Source organism: Lissotriton helveticus, chromosome 9 (genome assembly GCF_964261635.1).
Source record: "Lissotriton helveticus chromosome 9, aLisHel1.1, whole genome shotgun sequence".
Classification (NCBI taxonomy): domain Eukaryota; kingdom Metazoa; phylum Chordata; class Amphibia; order Caudata; family Salamandridae; genus Lissotriton; species Lissotriton helveticus.
In genome coordinates, this window is record NC_136070.1 from 51374588 (window position 1) to 51395272 (window position 20685).

General features: G+C 49.0%; 1 protein-coding gene across 8 annotated transcripts in view; it reads right to left on the reverse strand.

Moving 5' to 3' along the window:
• Nucleotides 1–315: 315 nt before the first annotated feature.
• Nucleotides 316–20685, reverse strand: part of MEIS2 (Meis homeobox 2) — a 318037-nt gene continuing 297667 nt past the window's right edge. For 2 of the 8 annotated variants that reach the window (XM_078659432.1, XM_078659431.1), the window contains 2 exons: nucleotides 16234–16344; nucleotides 1421–1848 (listed from right to left, as the gene is read on the reverse strand). In XM_078659432.1, the coding sequence (XP_078515558.1) occupies nucleotides 1562–1848; nucleotides 16234–16344 (398 nt within the window). In that variant the 3' untranslated portion in view covers nucleotides 1421–1561. Of the gene's footprint in view, nucleotides 1849–13700; nucleotides 13797–16233; nucleotides 16345–20685 lie in introns of all 8 variants that reach the window. The other 6 variants (XM_078659438.1, XM_078659437.1, XM_078659436.1 and 3 more) reach the window with 6 other exon arrangements.

Sequence of the window (20685 nt, forward strand, 5' to 3'; positions counted from 1 at the left end):
CAATTTAAAGCTATTTTGTAATTTAAATAATCGTAATTCTTATTCATCTGAGGGAAATGCAATTTTGTAATTTGGAATAATTCTGTGGTCACAACCTTATCAGACATTCTAGAAGTCTGTGCCAGTCCAGGGTTTAGACGGTTTTATCCACATCTCAACAGAGAGCACTTTTCAAATAGTTCTGGTGGCACATTTGTTTTTAATGCAGGGTTATGTACAAATGAGTGCAAATAAAGCAAGGCACCTCAAAACATAAACAATACCACAGGCAAGAAAATAAAAAAAAAAAGCAAAAAAGCCCAACGAAAAAAAAAATCAAAAAATGAAATATTTATTACCGCATTTTGTGACTTAACACCTTTTTTTTTTAAACATAACGTCACAGTCCTCATACAAGTATTTTAATGTAAATTTTTGACGAAGCTTAAAGGTAACAGCATTTTTTGTTTCTAATGAGGAACACGTGCTGAGAAAGGAAGAATTTCTGGACATACAATACCAATTCCACAGCAGATCGGATACTAGCAAAAACATTCTTTTTTTCAGTTGAGGTAAACACATATAATATCTAACAAGGAACAATTAATAGGTCGAACTCTGTACGAAGTTTGTTACAGTTTCCCTAACTTTCACTCGCTCTCACTCAAACAAGCACACACGCGCATACACACACACCCACTCACCCTGTCAAACTTGGAGTTCACGATAAAAGTTCGATGGCTGCTTTTTTTTGGTGCAAGGACCAGTGTCAATATTAAGAACTGAATAAGGATTATTTAAAAACAATTGGGTTTGTTCTTTGTTCAAAACCTTGGCTCAGAGCTCCTTGAAGATGCTTCCTGCTTGTCTCCAAATCTTTAGATAAAAGCTCTGTAGAAGAAGAAGAGGCCAGGCCTTAGGAAAAAAACAAAGGGTTTGTCGTCCTCTTTGAGGGGTCCGAAACTCAGAGCACATTTCATGGATGAACGAAAGAGCTCTCCCAGCATTTTCTTAGAAATGGACTGCAGCGTGAGGAGCAACATCCAGATGCACATCACTTTCGGCATTTGTTGATGTTGTTTTTTGTTTACTTTTTAGTTTTATGCTCACTGGCGAAGCAGACAGTAGTCTTTTGGGGATTGAGACTCTGCCGCTGAACCAAAACACAGTCATCTTTTGGGAACAACACACATAGTGTGGAAAAAACAAGGATCCGTTTCTTTCTTCTAAAACTATTTTGAGGCAACAAAACTCGTGTGATGAAAGAAATGTACAAGTTAACTTAGTCCCTATGTTTATATACTACAGTAGTTTTAAACTCTTTGAGTCTTTTTTACTCTCTCTTTCTGGTTTTTTTCTTTTTTCCAGAGGAACTTTCCTAGGACTTAATTCATCTCTGTAAGCCCAGGGATTCACATTTCTGTTCTTGGTTTAAAGTTGGTCCTCTGTTGTTGAAAAAAATGACAAAAGTAAAAAATAAATCACAGCTGTCTGGAATTTTCTTTTTTTAAGTGTCAACATCTGGTCAAAGCTCAAATGTCTGAAAATATGTTCTTTATTTCCCTTGAGTTCCCATGTACAGTCAGGCATGGATGTCCATCAACTGTCCGCCAAAGCCAGGGTCAACAGAATTCAGCAAAGAGGGGCTTTGCGCAGATATAGTCATTCCAGGGTGGGCCGGGAGTCCTCCGTGCAGCACCATGGCCTGGCGATGATGGGGGTGGCTTGGCAAATACGGATGCATTGGGGGTCCATGTCGCAACTGAGAGGGGTGCGGGGTCATCTGGGAAGGAGTGTAACTCGACTGTGCCATACTCAGGCCCATCGGCCCCCCCGTCGGTCCGTAGTCCCCTGGCATGCCTTGCAGACCTAAAGTAAGAAAGAGAATGATTAAGCGAGATTCCAGTTTTCATTTAAATGATTTGAACATGGACTTTGCACTACTTGCAACAAAAATATTATGAGCTGAGCGAGTACTCAAGGTAAAACGAACTATGCTAACAAAAGAGGTAAAAAAAAATGAAATTAAAAACAGGCTATAAATGCACACAATTGAAAGGTTATATATACACACACCCAACAGTCAAAATGAAAACCACTCACAAAGTATCTCACTGCTGTATTAGCACTGGGTTTTTGATTGCTGCAAAATTGTCAAAATGAAAACCACTCACAAAGTATCTCACTGCTGTATTAGCACTGGGTTTTTGATTGCTGCAAAATCTGGTTCAGTCTATCCACTGCCTAACTATGAAACCTTAGCTTGCTATTATGTTCAGGGAGTCTTGCTATTTCTTGGGTCTCAGTGGTCCATGGCAGCTTTTTATTCATCTGCAGGCTTGACATAATTGGCTCATGCATTTGTGTCGACATGTTTCGGCCATGAGAAGGCTCAACATGCAGATCCACCACTTAGACTTTGAAGAGGCTCTAGTTGGTGGAGAACTAGTATACTCTGACACTGACACACGCTTATTCTTGCAGACTCATCACACCACCGTCTTGCCTTGGCTACCAGAGGGCTTGCAGATCACGTTTAAGCTTGCCATTCTGGATTTTATAGAGGTGCATTTATGGTGTGCATTAAATGACGCCTCATTGAAGGAAAATATGCAGTGAGATCCTTGGTCCTGGATGCAAAAAAACATGGCACAAAGATGAACAGTGTTATGTGAGTGTTTTAGAGTGTTTTACTGTGTATTGTGGTTTAATATCCACAGGTAAATTTGCTTTTATGTTACTCTGTTTAGCTTCGCCTCCCCTGGCATTGACATGGTTTTACCAAACAATAAAACCTGGTTAACTAGGGGGTTTTAATTACTGTATGAGATCTGTGTACCTTGTTCCACACTTCATCCGAAAGCCATGGCTCAAGTGAGAACTCAAAGGCCAACGACCCTCTCAGGGCTGTGGTTGGTCCCAAGGTATGTACATCTAGTGGTATATTAGTAAATCGGACGGATCGCCACTGCCCGTATGGCGGTGGCGATTCGCCCGCCATTTTCCACCACCCGCCTCCCATTTCCCCCACCATATTACGATGTTGGGGGGACACCGGCAGATGGAAAGACCGTCCGCCGGTTTTCCGCCCGTGGACGAGTCGACCGGGCGGAATAGGGGCTGAATATGGTGGCAGACACCGCTATCCATATTACACTGCAGGCGGGAAAGTGCCTTTCCATGGCGTCGTTGCCGTCATGGAAAGGCACGCGGTTCCTGCATGTGGGGGCCCGTTGCAGACCCACTGAGTGTTGGGGGGTATACATGGGGGCATTTGCATGCACAGAATTGTGGATGGGGGATGCCACCGCGGCGGTAGCATCCTAATCGCTGGTGCGGGACCGCCGCACCACTGGCGGCTGGTCCCAGCACCGCTAGGGTGGCGTCCGGATGAAAGTCTGCCCTCATTCTAATAGACCTCCTAATGTTTTGTGAAGTGAAATTTGTGGGGACCTCAACACCTGGTCCCACCACTTTTCATTGCCACCATTCCAGCTGTGGTCCAGGTCAGTGTCACATCTCGAGGCATGCTGTTACATCAATGAACTCATGGAGTTGTGCAGAAGACGCCAGCATGGCAGATGCACCCAGAAGAATGCCCTGAACCCTAATATCAAAGGTTCATAGAGGCTAAGACATGGTGTCGTCTTGTCGGGCATACAAACCACAAGTCAGGGGTTCTCTGGACACTCCAGAAATGGGACTTTGTGCCCATGCAGAAGGGTTCCCTACAAGATGAAACAAGATGGCCGCCCTGTCCTTTGCCAGGCGAGTTGCCAAGGTTAAGCCAGGTGTCCACCGTGCAGTGGCCGCGATCCAGGGCTAGCTTGCTTTAGGGCCTTGTGGGGCAGGAGGCTGCCACAGTGCCCCACTGCCGAATGCACCCTTCACATTGCCCCTACACTGAGACACTACTCTGATTAGGGCTACTTTCTGCGACCTGCAATAGATCCGAAACTAACACTGCGCCCATGACCCATGGTGTGATACTACAAATCTCAGACCAGCAAATATCACCAGCAACTGGTTGCCACGCCCCTAAACAAATTGTTATCCTTTACTAAAGGTCGTTTGAATGTTGACAACAAAACCATGCTGGACAAAACATTTTATCTCAGATGGAGTAAGGAAATGGAACGCCCACAGACGGCTCCCTCTTAAAAAAAATTTTTTTAAACCCAGACCGATTTGCACGTCACTTGGAAATAAATTAGTGTTTCTACCACTATAATATTTTAAATATATATATATTGTATTCTTTATTCATTTAAAAAAGTCCACTTTGTTTGCTCCTAGCCAACAGACTATAGGGGCATATTAGCAACGCTTTGAGAACTATCGCAAAGCTCACTTAGCGCTCATTTTTTCAACGACGGCTATCGCAGGTTTTTATCGCGGAAATATCGCGTTATTAGCAACATGTATCTCCAAGGCGATAAAAATTCCTGTGATATCGGGAAATCGCCGTTTTGCAGGGAACATCGCTGGTTTTCCAGCGACGTTCCCTGTAAAACGGCGATAACCTTGCTGATACAACCCTGTGGTCGTATCAGCATAATCCACCCCCTATGTTAGGGATAGCTAAGTCAGGATTTTAGCAGACGTTAGATTTTGGCGAATACCGCAGTTTTCGCCAAAATCTAACGTGTGCTAAAATCCTGTGGCCTGCCTTGTAAATATCGCGATGTGAACAGCAGTGATATTTTACAAGGTAGTCCTCATTGGGGTACGCCCAGTGACGCCCACTTTGCATCTCATTAGATACGCAAAGGGCTGTATTGAGGGGGGACAGGTCCCCACGGTGTGAGGGGCCCGCACAGCCCCACGCCCTGGACTGACAGGCACAGGGCCGTATTAAGGGGAGACAGGTCCCAGCGGTGTGAGGGGCCCACAAAGCCCCGCGCCCTGGACTGACAGGCACAGGGCTGTATTGAGGGGTGACAGGTCCCAGCGGTGTGAGAGGCCCGCACAGTCCCACACCCTGGACTGACAGGCACAAGGTTGTAATGAGGGGGGACATGTCCCAGGGGTGTGAGGGGCTCGCACTGTCACGCAACCTGGACTGACAGGCACAGGGCTGTATTGAGGTGGGCATGTCCCAGTGGTGTGAGGGGCCGGCACAGCCCGCGCCCTGGACTGACAGGCACAGGGCCATAATAAGGTGAGACAGGTCCCAGCGGTGTGAGAGGCCCGCGCCCTGGACTGACAGGCAAAGGGTTGTAATGAGGGGGGACACGTCCCAGGGGTGTGAGGGTCTCGCACTGTCCCACGACCTGGACTGACAGGCACAGGGCTGTAATGAGGGGAGATAGGTCCCAGCGGTGTGAGAGACCCGCACCCTAGACTGACAGGCACAGGGCTGTAATGAGGGGGGGGGGGCAGGTCCCAGCAGAGTGAGGGTCCCACAGAGTCCCGCGACCTGGACTGACAGGCACAGGGCTGTAATGAATGTAAGGGCCAAATTCTCATCTGGTCTGACAGGCAGCAGCCTGGCAGGGGAACTGTAACCGATGCTACCCCCAGCTGTGCCTTTTCTCCAGCCCACGCCGCCTCCCCCCTCCCCGATGACCTCTGTGCTGCCAGAGTCGAGCTCTCGGGGCCCTGCTAGTCACAGGAACTGCTGGGAGCCGTCCGAGCCAACTTGGAGGGGAGCGAGGATTCCCGTTCCCGCTGCAGCTCTCACGGGATTACCCAGGGTTCAGAGGTCAGGGGTGGCAGAAAGGTGACAGGACATGCTCAGCACATCCTGCCTGTAAATCATAAAACAGGACCAGCATTAAGGCTGCAACAAATGTCTAGACATCCGATGGCGAACCACTTATTGTGGGGTGGGGGCGGCGAGAGTGGGGGGCTCTCATCCGACTCTCGCGTTCTGGCCCCCATTCGAAGGCTCACATTCCCAGCCCCCTCTCTCCACTTAAAGGTATCAGTTTGCGGCCTTTACAAGGCAGCCCCAATATATTTACAGCGCCCGGCCGGGGAGCTGCCCTCACCTCCCTGTAACCTCGGCTACAAGAAAAGGCGAACAGATGTTTGGAGGCTGTAAGCGGCTAATCTGCAGGCTTAGGCAGCCACTTTGTTAAGCAGAGCGAGGGCCGTTATTACCAGGAGAGCCCTCGAAGGGGGCAGGCCGCCGCGCCGCCCCCTCGCCCTGGGCGCACCCGCTCGGCCGCCCACCCGCCCAGGGCCCGACGAGGAGCCACCGACGCACCATATTGTCTGGCTGCTTCATCAGACCGCGAGAGGTGAAGCCCGTCTGTATTACCCCATCAGCGTAATTGCTTATGAAGCATAAAATATGTTATGTAATTAAGTGGGGTAGAAATGATATGGCCTGCATTAAGAGCCATCCAAGCCGAGCAAATGTTTTCTCTGAGACTGTTTTAGAGGAACATTACCTCTTTCCGAACTGTCGGCAAGAGGAGGAGGCGGGGCTGTTCACAGACACCCCCCACCCCCTCGAAGACCCAAGATGAAATGCCAGCTTCCTACTTCTATTTACAGAGAGGTTTCTACTCAGGCAAGATAGCACACAGCCAACGGAGTGGGCCGTTATCCAAGCATAGTGCCCGAATGTGAAATCCACACGTGGGGGGAGGGGGGGGGGGGGGGCTTAAGTACCAGGTACCGAGGGACAGTATTTTACACACCACACACGGAGGAAGTTGTCTGGTTTTAGGCCACATCTAGGAAACTGTTTCTAGTTCTAAAACCACATGTTTGAAAGAGTATTTGAATTATTGTGTCCAGTTTTGAGATGATATCTGGAGCACTGTACCCGATTTTGGAAACCATACTTGGAGCACTGTGGTTTGTATCTGGAATACAGGGTCTGCTTCTGGAGACCGCACCCAGAGGGGGCCCGTATCCAGTTTTGGAGACCAGGCCTCCAGTACTGGGTCCACCCCTAGAGAATAGCGTCCAGTAATTGAGTACAGTTGGTGTATTGTACTGATATCTGGATTATAGCATCCAGGGACCACACATCTGGTGCACAGTGCCTGCACCCAGTTCTAGAGATCACATCTGTCCACTGCACCCAATTCTGGAGACCACATCTGGTCAACTGCGCCCAGTTGCAGAGATCACATCTGGTGTAATGCGCCCAGTTCAGGAGACCACATCTGGTCCACTACACCTAGTTCAGGAGACCACATCTGGTCCACTGCGCCCAGTTGCATAGATCACATCTGGTGTTCTGCGCCTAGTTCTAGAAATCATATCTGGTGCCCTGCACTCAGTTCTAGAGATCACATCTGGTGCACTGCGCTCAGTTATAGAGACCAAATCTGGTGTACTGCGCCCTGTTCTAGAGATCACATCTGGTGTACTGAGCACAGTTCCGGATATCACATCTGGTGCACTGCACCCAATTCTGGAGACCACATCTGGTCCACTGCACCTAGTTCAGGAGATCACATCTGGTCCACTGCGCCTAGTTCAGGAGACCACATCTGGTCCACTGCGCCTAGTTCAGGAGACCACATCTGGTCCACTGCGCCTAGTTCAAGAGACCACATCTGGTCCACTGCGCCCAGTTCAAGAGACCACATCTGGTCCACTGCGCCTAGTTGCAGGGATCACATATGGTGTACTGCGCCCAGTTCAGGAGACCACATCTGATCCAGTGCCTAGTTCAGGAGACCACATCTGGTCCACTGCGCCTAGTTGCAGGGATCACATATGGTGCACTGCGCCCAGTTCAGGAGACCACATCTGATCCAGTGCCTAGTTCAGGAGACCACATCTGGTCCACTGCGCCTAGTTGCAGGGATCACATATGGTGTACTGTGCCCAGTTCAGGAGACCACACCTGATCCAGTGCCTAGTTCAGGAGACCACATCTGGTGTACTGCGCCTAGTTCTAGAGACCACATCTGGTGTACTGAGCCCAGTTCCAGAGATCACATCTGGTGCACTGCACCCAATTCTGGAGACCACATCTGGTCCACTGCGCCTAGTTCAAGAGACCACATCTGGTCCACTGCGCCCAGTTGCAGGGATCACATCTGGTGTACTGCGCCCAGTTCAGGAGACCACATCTGATCCAGTGCCTAGTTCAGGAGACCACATCTGGTCCACTGCGCCTAGTTGCAGGGATCACATATGGTGTACTGCGCCTGGTTCTAGAGACCGCATCTGGTGTACTGAGCCCAGTTCCGGATATCACATCTGGTGCACTGCACCCAATTCTGGAGACCACATCTGGTCCACTGCACCTAGTTCAGGAGATCACATCTGGTCCACTGCGCCTAGTTCAGGAGACCACATCTGGTCCACTGCGCCTAGTTCAAGAGACCACATCTGGTCCACTGCGCCCAGTTGCAGGGATCACATCTGGTGTACTGCGCCCAGTTCAGGAGACCACATCTGATCCAGTGCCTAGTTCAAGAGACCACATCTGGTCCACTGCGCCCAGTTGCAGGGATCACATCTGGTGTACTGCGCCCAGTTCAGGAGACCACATCTGATCCAGTGCCTAGTTCAGGAGACCACATCTGGTCCACTGCGCCTAGTTGCAGGGATCACATATGGTGTACTGCGCCTGGTTCTAGAGACCGCATCTGGTGTACTGAGCCCAGTTCCGGATATCACATCTGGTGCACTGCACCCAATTCTAGAGACCACATCTGGTCCACTGCGCCTATTTCAAGAGACCACATCTGGTCCACTGCGCCCAGTTGCAGGGATCACATCTGGTGTACTGCGCCCAGTTCAGGAGACCACATCTGATCCACTGTGCCTAGTTCAGGAGACCACATCTGGTCCACTGCGCCCAGTTGCAGAGATCACTTCTGGTGTACTGCGCCCAGTTCTAGAAATCATATCTGGTGCCCTGCACTCAGTTCTAGAGATCACATCTGGTGCACTGCGCTCAGTTCAGGAGACCACATCTGGTGTACTGCGCCCTGTTCTAGAGATCACATCTGGTGTACTGCGCCTAGTTCTAGAGACCACATCTGGTGTACTGAGCCCAGTTCCAGAGATCACATCTGGTGCACTGCACCCAATTCTGAAGACCACATCTGGTCCACTGCGCCTAGTTCAAGAGACCACATCTGGTCCACTGCGCCCAGTTGCAGGGATCACATCTGGTGTACTGCGCCCAGTTCAGGAGACCACATCTGATCCACTGTGCCTAGTTCAGGAGACCACATCTGGTCCACTGCGCCCAGTTGCAGAGATCACTTCTGGTGTACTGCGCCCAGTTCTAGAAATCATATCTGGTGCCCTGCACTCAGTTCTAGAGATCACATCTGGTGCACTGCGCTCAGTTCAGGAGACCACATCTGGTGTACTGCGCCCTGTTCTAGAGATCACATCTGGTGTACTGCGCCTAGTTCTAGAGACCACATCTGGTGTACTGAGCCCAGTTCCAGAGATCACATCTGGTGCACTGCACCCAATTCTGGAGACCACATCTGGTCCACTGCGCCTAGTTCAAGAGACCACATCTGGTCCACTGCGCCCAGTTGCAGGGATCACATCTGGTGTACTGCGCCCAGTTCAGGAGACCACATCTGATCCACTGCGCCTAGTTCAGGAGACCACACATGGTCCACTGCGCCCAGTTGCAGAGATCACTTCTCGTGCACTGCGCTCAGTTCTAGAAATCATATCTGGTGCCCTGCACTCGGTTCTAGAGATCACATCTGGTGCACTGCGCTCAGTTCTAGAAATCATATCTGGTGTACTGCGCCCTGTTCTAGAGATCACATCTGGTGCACTGCGCTCAGTTCTACAAACCACATCTGGTACACACCACTTAGTTCTAGAGACCACATCTGGTGTACTGCGCCCAGTTCAGGAGACCACATCTGGTCCACCGCGCCCAGTATTGGAGACCACACCTGGTGCATTCTGTCGAGCACCACACAACACTTTTAGAATATTGCATCCATTTCCACAGAACACATTTGGAGTTCTCTATGGTTTCTGGCGACCACATCTGGAGTACTGTGCAGAGTTCTGCTCATCTCTGGGGGCTACATCTGGAGCATTCTGATAATTCTAGAGACGGCAGTGTATCTGGGCCGGAAGTGATCTGGTCAAGGATACCCATGCCCGGAGCCAGCCGGTCTGTGACCTCCTCTCCTGGGCATCAGTTCTTTCTACCATGATGCTCTGAGAATTTGCTCAAGTCACTGATGCCAGTCAACATGTTCACATCAACCAGTGCTGCTTCTGTTTTAATTCCGAGCTCAAACCTCCTTCACTCTCATTCTCAAAACGTTTTTAGTACCCAAAGGTTACTCTAGCTGCGCACACAGCTGAATTCTCAGACACAATTCTCAAATCCTGGTTCATTGAAGAAGCATTTGCAGAACTTTAAGGCAGCACCTGCCACTTACTACTGGGGTAAACTACTGGGGCCTGGCAGTTCGGGCTGGACTGGTCCCATCGGAGCAGGGTCAAGACTGACTTGCACATGGCTGGGTCTAATCTGAGTGGCTGTGTTGGAGGGCTACCCCGAGCGGTTGGCAATAGGTAGACTTACTGCAAGCCGAGCATCCTCCCGTCACCCTCTGTGTGCTTGATTCTGTGCGAGCCACAGGAAAACACACACGATGTACAGGTCTCTTGTTTATACCCCAGAGTACGTGGTTTGTGATCCATAACCTCAGCAAAGAGGCCAACAATGCTGATGTGAAGTGGAAAACCACGAACGGAACTTTCCTTTGCCACTGGACTCTGCATGGCATGGCTATACTTTCCTTCATTGAATCAGGCACACCAATAAACAATCCAAGTGTACAAGCTCCCCTTGGGTAAAGTGCACAAAGTGCGCAGGCTGCCCAGTGCGTAAAGGGCACAACCACTACAGAGAGTAAAGTGAGCAGACTCCCTTGTGAGTAAAGAGCATAGGCAGCGCTGTGAGTAAAGTGCACAAGCTCACCAGTGAGTAAAGTGCACATGCTCACCAGTGACTAAAGTGAACAGCCCTCCAACCCCAGTGAGTAAAGTGAACAGGCTCCCCAGCGAGTAAAGTGCACAAGCTCCCAGTGAGTAAAGTGCTTAGGCTCCCCAGCGAATAAAGTGCACAAGCTCCTAATGAGTAAAGTGCTTAGGCTCCCCAGCGAATAAAGTGCACAAGCTCCCAATGAGTAAAGTGTACAGGCTCCCCAGTGAGTAAAATGCACAAGCTTCCAGTGAGTAAAATTCACAAGCTTCCCAGTGAGCAAAGTGCACAGGCTGCCCAGTGAGTAAAATGCAGTGTAACTGCTGTCAAAGTACATAGGACAATCCGGCGAAGGCAGGCCTACTAACAGATTCATGTCAAAGAGATGACATCACATTTCCGCTCGTCTCACTTTACCAGAGTCTATTGCCACTGTCAGTGGGTACCCCAAAGACCCTACCTCAGATGCCCGCGCGCGGACTGAGGGCACAGACGACCCACGGCTGTCAGTCCTGACTGACGCTGTCAGACCTGTCATCTTCCCTCGTCACAGGGTGACAGGCAGGGCTGTCAGGAGGCCCCACTCCCCCAGGGGAGGGCAGCAATGTATGCAGTAGTGACGGAAGAGCCCACATGCGTGCAGCACTGGGGCAGGACCCACAGCTACATGTGGTACTGGTACCGGCACAGTACATCCACAACTCTGTGAACAGTACATTCGCACACGAGAGACACCCGCAGGCTCATCACAGAATCCTACCTACACTGGAGTGTAACATGCTCTGCTTTCTGTAAATGTTCATAGGGAGGGTACCGGCCCTTCTCTGAAGGAGTGCTACGCAAACAAATGATGGACGGAATGCTGAATAAATCATAAATTCACCCCTAGTCAAGAGATCTGGGTTAAATCCATCGTTCTTTTGCTCACCATGCCACCCCAGTTTAGTTCCAGCCATATGCAAATCAGTCTTGACCCTGTGCCTCATGGGAACAGTCCAGACCGAACTGCCAAACCAGGTCCTCCCTGGACCGGAAACAAGCATCCTAGGACCGGTTTCTGGGTTTTACCCTTCATCAGCCAGGCTAGCTTGAATCCAGTGGCACAGTGAGCAAGGGACCCCCATCTGGGCATACCCATCCCACTGAGGGTGAAAAGTGCTATGCAAACAAATGATGGACGGACTGCTGAGGAGGGCTTTACATCTTTATGTCATAATGATGGGTCTTACCCAGAATAATATGAAAAGGAGAGGGCTGAGTCATACAAGAAGACTTTAATATTTTTCAACACTAGCTGCATTAAAACATTTTTTACTGGCCCTTCTATAAGAAATAAAGCATTTCTAACTATACACAAGGGAAGTTATTTATTGACCTCCATGAATATGGCCCATACGAATATTGTCAGAGCTTTACATACTATCTTTAAGGGGTAGGGGTAATAATCCAGGGATCTACCCCAACTTTGACAGGGCTCACTTTGCGTGTTCAAAGTGAGTGGTTAAACCTCTAAAATCCACAGCACAGTAATGATTAGGTAATTGAATAATATAACACTAGGGCACAAACTATTTTTCAAAGTTTCAGGAGAAGAGTATTGAAGTCCACAAGTCGCCATATTTGGTGTGATATTTTATTATTCACGTGGCCATCAATATTTATGCAACGTGTTACATATAATTTGCAGCCAACACATGTTTCGGCCCTTATGAAAGGCACGCCTGGGGCTTCTTCAAGGCAAGCGACAGTGGTAAAGCAGGTCTTCAATTTTAGTGTTCTCTGGTGTGAAGGAAAGGGACTACAGGAAAAAAGTACCCTGCATCGGTCCCTGCGGTCGTCTAAACAACCGCACGGAACGATGAGGGATACTTCTTTCTTGTAGTACCAACTACTTCATCGTTAGTACTTTACCTGCCGTGAAGAACCTAAACACATATGAAGGAAGTCAACGCTCCTTTTCCATTAAACTCACTCTCCTGCTCTTAAAGGGACAGAACTCTGTCTTTTATACAGATCTGACATGGTTAAACTTTACTTCCCCCTCCGAAGGATGTAAACTGATTTAAAATGTTAGGACACACTCTTTCTGGATTGAAACATAATTCTAAAAGAACACTACTTCCCTGTCTCTAGGATATGAATATATTTAAAGGCACAGTACATGCTCTTTCCTGAATATCTGGATTATTCTTAACCCCTCCCCTGCTGGTGACGGAACCACTCCGTCATCATCTGCGTTCGCGCTGTGCTGATGACGGAGCGGTTCCGTCACGGCCTGCTCGGCACGCCTGCGCGGCGCGGATTCCGCGCCTGAGCTGGGCGTTGAGGGGGCGGGGCCGTGACGGAACCGCTCCGTCAGGAGCACAGCGCAACCGCGGCAGGTGACGGAGCGGTTCCGTCACCAGCATGCGCCCGCCGCTCGGCCGCCTCACCCCCATAGCGCTTCAGCGGAATAGCTGCCGCAGTGTAGGGGTTAAAGGGCCAGCAAATGCCCTTCAAGAATTTCACCATACATGAAAGGAAAGTTCTTGTTCATCTCAGAAGCTCATTTAAAATAAACACACAGCAAGCAGCCTTCTTTGCATAAGTTAAGTATTCTTAAAGGAACAGTACGCCACCTTCTCCACACATGGGTAAAGGTTGAATGAAGTAACAAGGGACAGCAAAGGACCTTCTTATAGGCACCTATTTTTGGCAGGCATGCAACTATGGGCAAGGACAAAGGGAAGACAATAAAAATGGCTGGGGAAATTGGGGGAAAAAAAAAATCAAGCAGTGTCAGTCAAGGAAAAAAAAAAAAAAACAGCCTGACTATACTTACTTCCCCCTGGCTTTGCGATTGGTTTACAAGATGGGGGCTACATGTAGTGCCATTGCCCGTCCATGCCCATGTTCATGCCCATGCCACTCATAGGCCCTAGAAGGGAGAGAAAAAGCCAAGAAGATGCCACAGTCAGCAAAGGCGCAGGGCACAGGAGGAGCGCAGCAAGGCATTGGACGCGGTCCATGCTCATCATCACAGCCTAGCCAATCACAGAGGCCCTCCTCCTAGAGGATTCTGGGAGGCTCTGGAAGGCACAGAACCACTGCTTCCCAGAATCCCATAGGAGGAGAGCCGGTGAGCAGGGCCCGACCTGCTGGTGCAGCCAGACAGAAGCCGGGCCAAGGACTTATGGGGGGCAGAAAACAAAACTCCAGTTATCCCCTCGCCTCCCCAAAAAAGGGCCAGGATAACCTCACAACTCCAGGACACCTTTCTTAACCCACATTTTCTCCTAACTTGGCATGAAAATGGAAAACAAAAAGAAACCATCAGGTACATCCGCATCACGTCCCAGATATATCCGCCATACTCTTCCCAAGGCCTGGAAACACCTCCCCCTGCACATCAAAGTCACCCCCTTTCCTGGAGTTCTGTTCTGCAAGACACTGAAGACATGGCTCTTTATCTAGACTTAAGACTTGGCCAGCATCGTTCCCACTAGTGCCTGGATACCCTCCCGGGTGAGAGTAGCGCTCTACAAATAGTCAAAATATAACATGAGGCTTTTCCTCCTACCCCAAGATCAGTTTGTTTGTCTTAAGTTACGATTTCCCAGACAGGGACACAAGTGAGTACCAGAGGCCCCTGAACCAGACTAGTGGCAAATGTTTTCAGGCCTAGTCGTGAACCGCCATTGATGCTGGTTCTAGAAGGGAGGAGCTGGGTCTTTCTGGAACATAGTTGCGGGTATGTGACCTCATGGAACCAGTGACCTGCTAAGACTGGAACAGTCCAGTATCGAGGTGAATCTACAGCTCAGTCTTCCTTCTGGGCCGTCTTTCATTGAATGTTTGTAGTTCACCTGTTTGGGTAGAGGAGGAGGACTGCCGTATAATAGCCTTCGAGCCCACTGTGGCAGGTTCTACCGGCCATTTAAGGCCCTTTCCGGTGCTCGGCCGGGGTCTTTAACAAGGAAGCGGGCCTTTAATGGCAAGTAGAGCTAGCTATGGTGGGATCTAAGGCTATTAGAACATTCCGCCCCTAGAGGCAGAATGTTCTAATTTGTAAAACCAAGGCCTCATGGAGCCTGAGGGGGTTGAAATCCCCTCGGGATCTGTGAAGCCTTTGTTAAACATTGGAATGTTGATGCTCCGGGCTTCTACCGACCATTAGAAGCCCAGAGCACTCCATTGTCTTCAATGGAAAACTCAACATTACAATTTTGTAATAATGTAGATTTTCCACAGGCTTGGTGGACTGAAAATCTGGATTTTATTAAGGACGCGGAGGCTAATATTATGCAATTCATCCTTTATTGCTACCACTCAGCAGCAAGTAAAAAACATGTTCTTAGAATAAAGAATACAGAACCTCTAAGAACATTCCAATATTAACAAAACTGCTCTACATCATGACCTCTTACCATTGAATGATGGGACATACTATATTTACTGTCACAGTGTCATTCATGTATTTTTAACATATAGGAAGCCTAGCAAACATTCCTGGCAATTCTGGGATTTCTACTAAAAGTTGAGCTAAGGAAAATGACTAATGTTTAAAACGGGGATTATGGTCCAAGAAAAGGTGTCGAGATTCTGGTGACGTTTGCACAATATTCAGCCATCGGCCTCATGGTTTATCATCATTGCATCAGAACCCCTTGAGACGAACCTAACACACCCATGAGCCATTGCACATTTTCCATCTATTGTGAGTTGGTCGCCAAAGCTATTCCTGTTTTTATAACCTGTATTTCAGTGGACTGAAGTGTTACCTCTTAATGAAGGCAAGGCAGTGAATTATTGTTTTTCAACCAATGGGGAGCCAAGCCTTTAACATGTAGTTTAAGAAGGAAAACTGGTAACTCGTGGCAACCACTCCTACTCTCCCAAAAAGTTTGGGATATATTGTTAATTTCAGTTACTGCAGCCCTGACACAGAAACTGTTACTAAAAATATATATTTAAAAGGACTGTGCGTGCCCTTCTCTGAATGACAATACCTTCCTACAAGGGACAGAGTTTACAATTCTTTAAAAATATATATTTCTTATCCCCAAAGACCATGACCTCACTAACATTGACAGCATGTGACCTGTCCTGAAGAAGTTCAACCAAACTTCATCAGGCCAAAACGTTATTTTTTTTTTTTTTACTTGGGCCATGTTTAGAAGTACTTGACTACTCCAAGTATGAAAAAGGTAAAGACAGGAGACTTGCTCTTCCCAGCAGTGTGCCCTGCTAAGTTTGTTGCCCATTGAGGGAACATGCCCACAAGAGACATACCATGTGATGGGGCGATTCCTCGCTCAGGGCGTGGATTGGTGAAGGGCGATAAAGTATGACATTGACTTGACATTGAGACTCACCTGCGGGTCGGATGCCCATGTGCTGCTGACCATCCAACACAAAGCTCCCCATTGGCTGGCCCTCTGGACTGTAGGCGGCGCCTTGACTCACTGCAGGATCAAGAAGAAAGCCTGGTTGTGGTCAATGGTGGACACAGAGGAGAGAGAGAGAGAAGAGAAGACACACCAAACAATCAGCAATCGTTCCAGTGTCAGACTGAAACAAGCAAGACGCGCGGCGTCAAGTGGGGCGTGGCGCGCGCGGGGCCTGCATGCGGGGCATTGATCCGGGGCTGGAGGTCAGGGGTCTGCAAAGTCAGCTAAGCGCTATACCTTATGGTGCAATAGTGAATGTCTCGTGAGCGAACACCTAGCCCTCACGCCAATGACTGTTCTAGTGCTGCCCTTCGGTGCTCCTAGTGAATAGTACATGTCTCGTGAGTTAACGCCAGTTCTCACACCAGCAACTTTCTCGAGCAGCCCTCTGAACTTCTGGTGAATGGCGCAGGTCTCGTGAGTGAAGACCTAGCCCTCATGCCAATGACTGTTCTAGCGTTCTAGCTCTGCCCTTCGGAGATCCTGGTGAATAGTGCACATCTCGTGAGTTAACGTCAGTTCTCACACCAATGGCAGTTCTAGCTCTGCCCTTCGGTGGTCCTGGTGAATAGTGCATGTCTAGTGAGTGAACGTCGGCTCCCTCACCAATTGCAGTTCTAGCTCTGTCCTTCGGTGGTCCTGGTGAATAGTGCATGCCTAGTGAGTAAACGTCAGCTCTCACACCAATGGCAGTTATAGCTCTGCCCTTCAGTGCTCATGGTGAATAGTGCACATCACGTGAGTTAACGCCAGGTCTCACACCAATGGCAGTTCTACCTCTGCCCTTCGGTGGTCCTGGTGAATAGTGCAAGTCTTGTGAGTAAACGTCAGCTCTCACACCAATGGCAGTTATAGCTCTGCCCTTCAGTGCTCATGGTGAATAGTGCACATCACGTGAGTTAACGCCAGGTCTCACACCAATGGCAGTTCTACCTCTGCCCTTCGGTGGTCCTGGTGAATAGTGCAAGTCTTGTGAGTGGGCACCTAGTCCTCACACCAATGGTAGTTCTACCTCTGCCCTTCGGTGGTCCTGGTGAATAGTGCAAGTCTTGTGAGTGGGCACCTAGTCCTCACACCAATGGTAGTTCTAGCTCTGCCCTTCGGTGGTCCTAGTGAATAGTGCATGTCTAGTGAGTGAACGTCAGCTCTCACACCAGCTACTGTTCTCCAGCAGCACTCTGCGCTTCTGGTGAGTAGCGCATGCCTTGTGAGTGAAGGCCTAGCTCTCACTTTAACCACTACATTAGGGCTGGATACAGGTTCTCCTTGGGCGCGGTTCTGGAAATGAGGCCTAACACTGTAATGAAACCATTAAAACGCCTTTCAACACACAACGCTGGGCAGAGTGCGCTGTGCTTTGCAGGCAACACCAGAAGCTAATGTCTCTCACTGCTGTAGCACATGCTCAGCTCTGTGCTTTGATCATGCTAGCTAGCACGAATACTTGCCAATGCTCGCCTGTAAAGCAGCTGGTTAGGCTAGTTAGTACTGCAGCTTGGAGTAGAGTGGGCATGCTACCTAGCCTAGAAGCTTGCCCATGCTAGTTAGTACCCCGGTTAGGTCATGCTGGCAGCTCAGCAGTTTGATCACGCTAGCTTTCATTGACACTTGCTAATGCTACCTCTCCTGTTAGCTGGTTAATGCCAGCTAGCACAGCAGAAGCGGCATTCTAGCTAGTACTGGAACTTGTGCAGGTAACCCTGCACTGCAGGTACGTCATGGTACCTGGCACTGCCAAATAGTCCTGCTAGATAGCTGCCCCTTCAGCTTAGTCATGCTAGCTAGGTCCCTAGACTGGCAGCATGGTTAAGTGACCTAATCTAAATTCCACCTTGACTGCCTTCACCTACCCTATGGGTTACACCTTGGCAGCACCCCAGTCCACCCATCTCAGCAGCAACAGATAAAAACACAGGGGCATATTAACAACTGGCAGCGATGCCCGTGTTTAGCGATAATTATATTATCGCAGGCTATCTCTGGTATTTATCGCCCTGGTAGCGCGTTATTAACAACGCATTTCTTCAGGGCGATAAAAATTCCAGAGATAGCGAGATTATCGCCCTTTTGCAGGGAACATCACTGGTTTTCCTGCGATGTTCCCTGTAAAAGGGCGATAACCTTGCTGATATGACCCACAGGGTCGTATCAGCATAATCCACTCCCTACGTTAGGGATGGCTAAGTTAGAATTTTAGCAGAAGTTAGATTTTGACGAAAACTGCTGTTTTCGCCAAAAGTTAACGTGTGCTAAAATGCTGGGGCTGCCTTGTAAATATCGCGATGGGAACATCAGTAATATTTGCAAGGTAGTCCATCCGGGGTACGCCCAGTAACGCCCACTTTGCATCTCATCAGAGATGCAAGGGGAGGCGGTGGGAAAAAGGGTGCTAACATTCGACTATGCATGTTAGCACCCTCTTCTAAATAGGGCGCTGGTTTTATCTCTGCTTTTTTGGCTTTTTCAGCCAGAAAAAGCGGAGATAAAGCCCTGGTAAATATGCCGCTCAATTTCTAGCAGGCCTCATCTTCTGAAAGCCCAGATGTGGCTAGTCCATAGAGGAATCTATTGGTCTATAACAGGCCGGGGAGGCCGGGGCCGAGTCAGTCATGCAAGATACATGCAAAGCATGGTGCGAGTGAATAGAGCCCAACATCTGGCGAATCACAAACTAAATGAACTTACAATCTTCTAACACAACGCCAGGTGATGCAGTGGTTGTGAATAAAGGAATGGACACAATGCACAGCGAAAGGGGCTGCACACCCCAGAGTTGGGGTGCATCGAAGCCCAGGACACCCCTGATTAGATGCAGGCGAGAAGCAAGACACTTGAATCCTCACAATATAACAAACCGCTTGTGGCGTTTAGTACATCTACCCAATTACCAATGCAGCGAGGAAATGAAAAAAAAGCAGTTTCTCTAAGAGTCAGGGTGGGAAATCTCCAATTAGGGCCAATTAGTGGAGTTGCCTCCTACAGCAGCCTTCTGGGGACACAAGAAAAAGAAGGGGAGAGAGATTTCCCACAATGCTTTGCAGGAGGTATCTATTTAGCAGGTGAATGAAGTCCCCGGGAATAACCCGAGGAGGATTTGCTGAGGCGTGTGTGGGTTTCAGGGGAAGAAAAGATTTGCATTTTATCTCGGCTTTCATGGACCTTTTATGGAAAAGCGGCCGCTGGACAAAGGTGGAGCAGCAAAGAAATGAGGAGCAAGAAAGAGAAGAGAGGCATGATGGGAAAGGAACTCTGAAGGCCTGAGACTTGCAGAAACGAGAGGCATGATGGGAAAGGAACTCTGAAGCCCTGAGACTTGCAGAAACGAGAGGCATGATGGGAAATGAACTCTGAAGGCCTGAGGCTTGCATAAACGAGAGGCATGATGGGAAATGAACTCTGAAGGCCTGAGACTTGAAGAAACGAGAGGCATGATGGGAAATGAACTCTGAAGGACTAAGACTTGCAGAAACGAGAGGCATGATGGGAAATGAACTCTGAAGGCCTGAGACTTGAAGAAACGAGAGGCATGATGGGAAATGAACTCTGAAGGCCTGAGACTTGCAGAAACGAGAGGCATGATGGGAAATGAACTCTGAAGGACTAAGACTTGCAGAAACGAGAGGCATGATGGGAAATGAACTCTGAAGGACTGAGACTTGCAGAAACGAGAGGCATGATGGGAAATGAACTCTGAAGGACTGAGACTTGCAGAAACGAGAGGCATGATGGGAAATGAACTCTGAAGGCCTGAGACTTGCAGAAACGAGAGGCATGATGGGAAATAAACTCTGAAGGCCTGAGACTTGCAGAAACGAGGGGCATGATGGGAAAGGAACTCTGAAGGCCTGAGACTTGCAGAAACGAGAGGCATGATGGGAAATGAACTCTGAAGGACTAAGACTTGCAGAAACGAGAGGCATGATGGGAAAGGAACTCTGAAGGACTAAGACTTACAGAAACGAGAGGCATGATGGGAAATGAACTCTGAAGGCCTGAGACTTGCAGAAACGAGAGGCATGATGGGAAATGAACTCTGAAGGCCTGAGACTTGCATAAACGAGAGGCATGATGGGAAAGGAACTCTGAAGGCCCGAGACTTGAAGACACGCAAGGCATGATGGGAAAGGAACTCTGAAGGCCTGAGACTTGCAGAATCGAGGGGCATGATGGGAAAAGAACTCTGAAGGCCTGAGACTTGCAGAAACGAGAGGCATGATGGGAAATGAACTCTGAAGGCCTGAGACTTGCAGAAACGAGAGGCATGATGGGAAATGAACTCTGAAGGCCTGAGACTTGCAGACACGAGAGGCATGATGGGAAAGGAACTCTGAAGGCCTGAGACTTGAAGACACGCAAGGCATGATGGGAAATGAACTC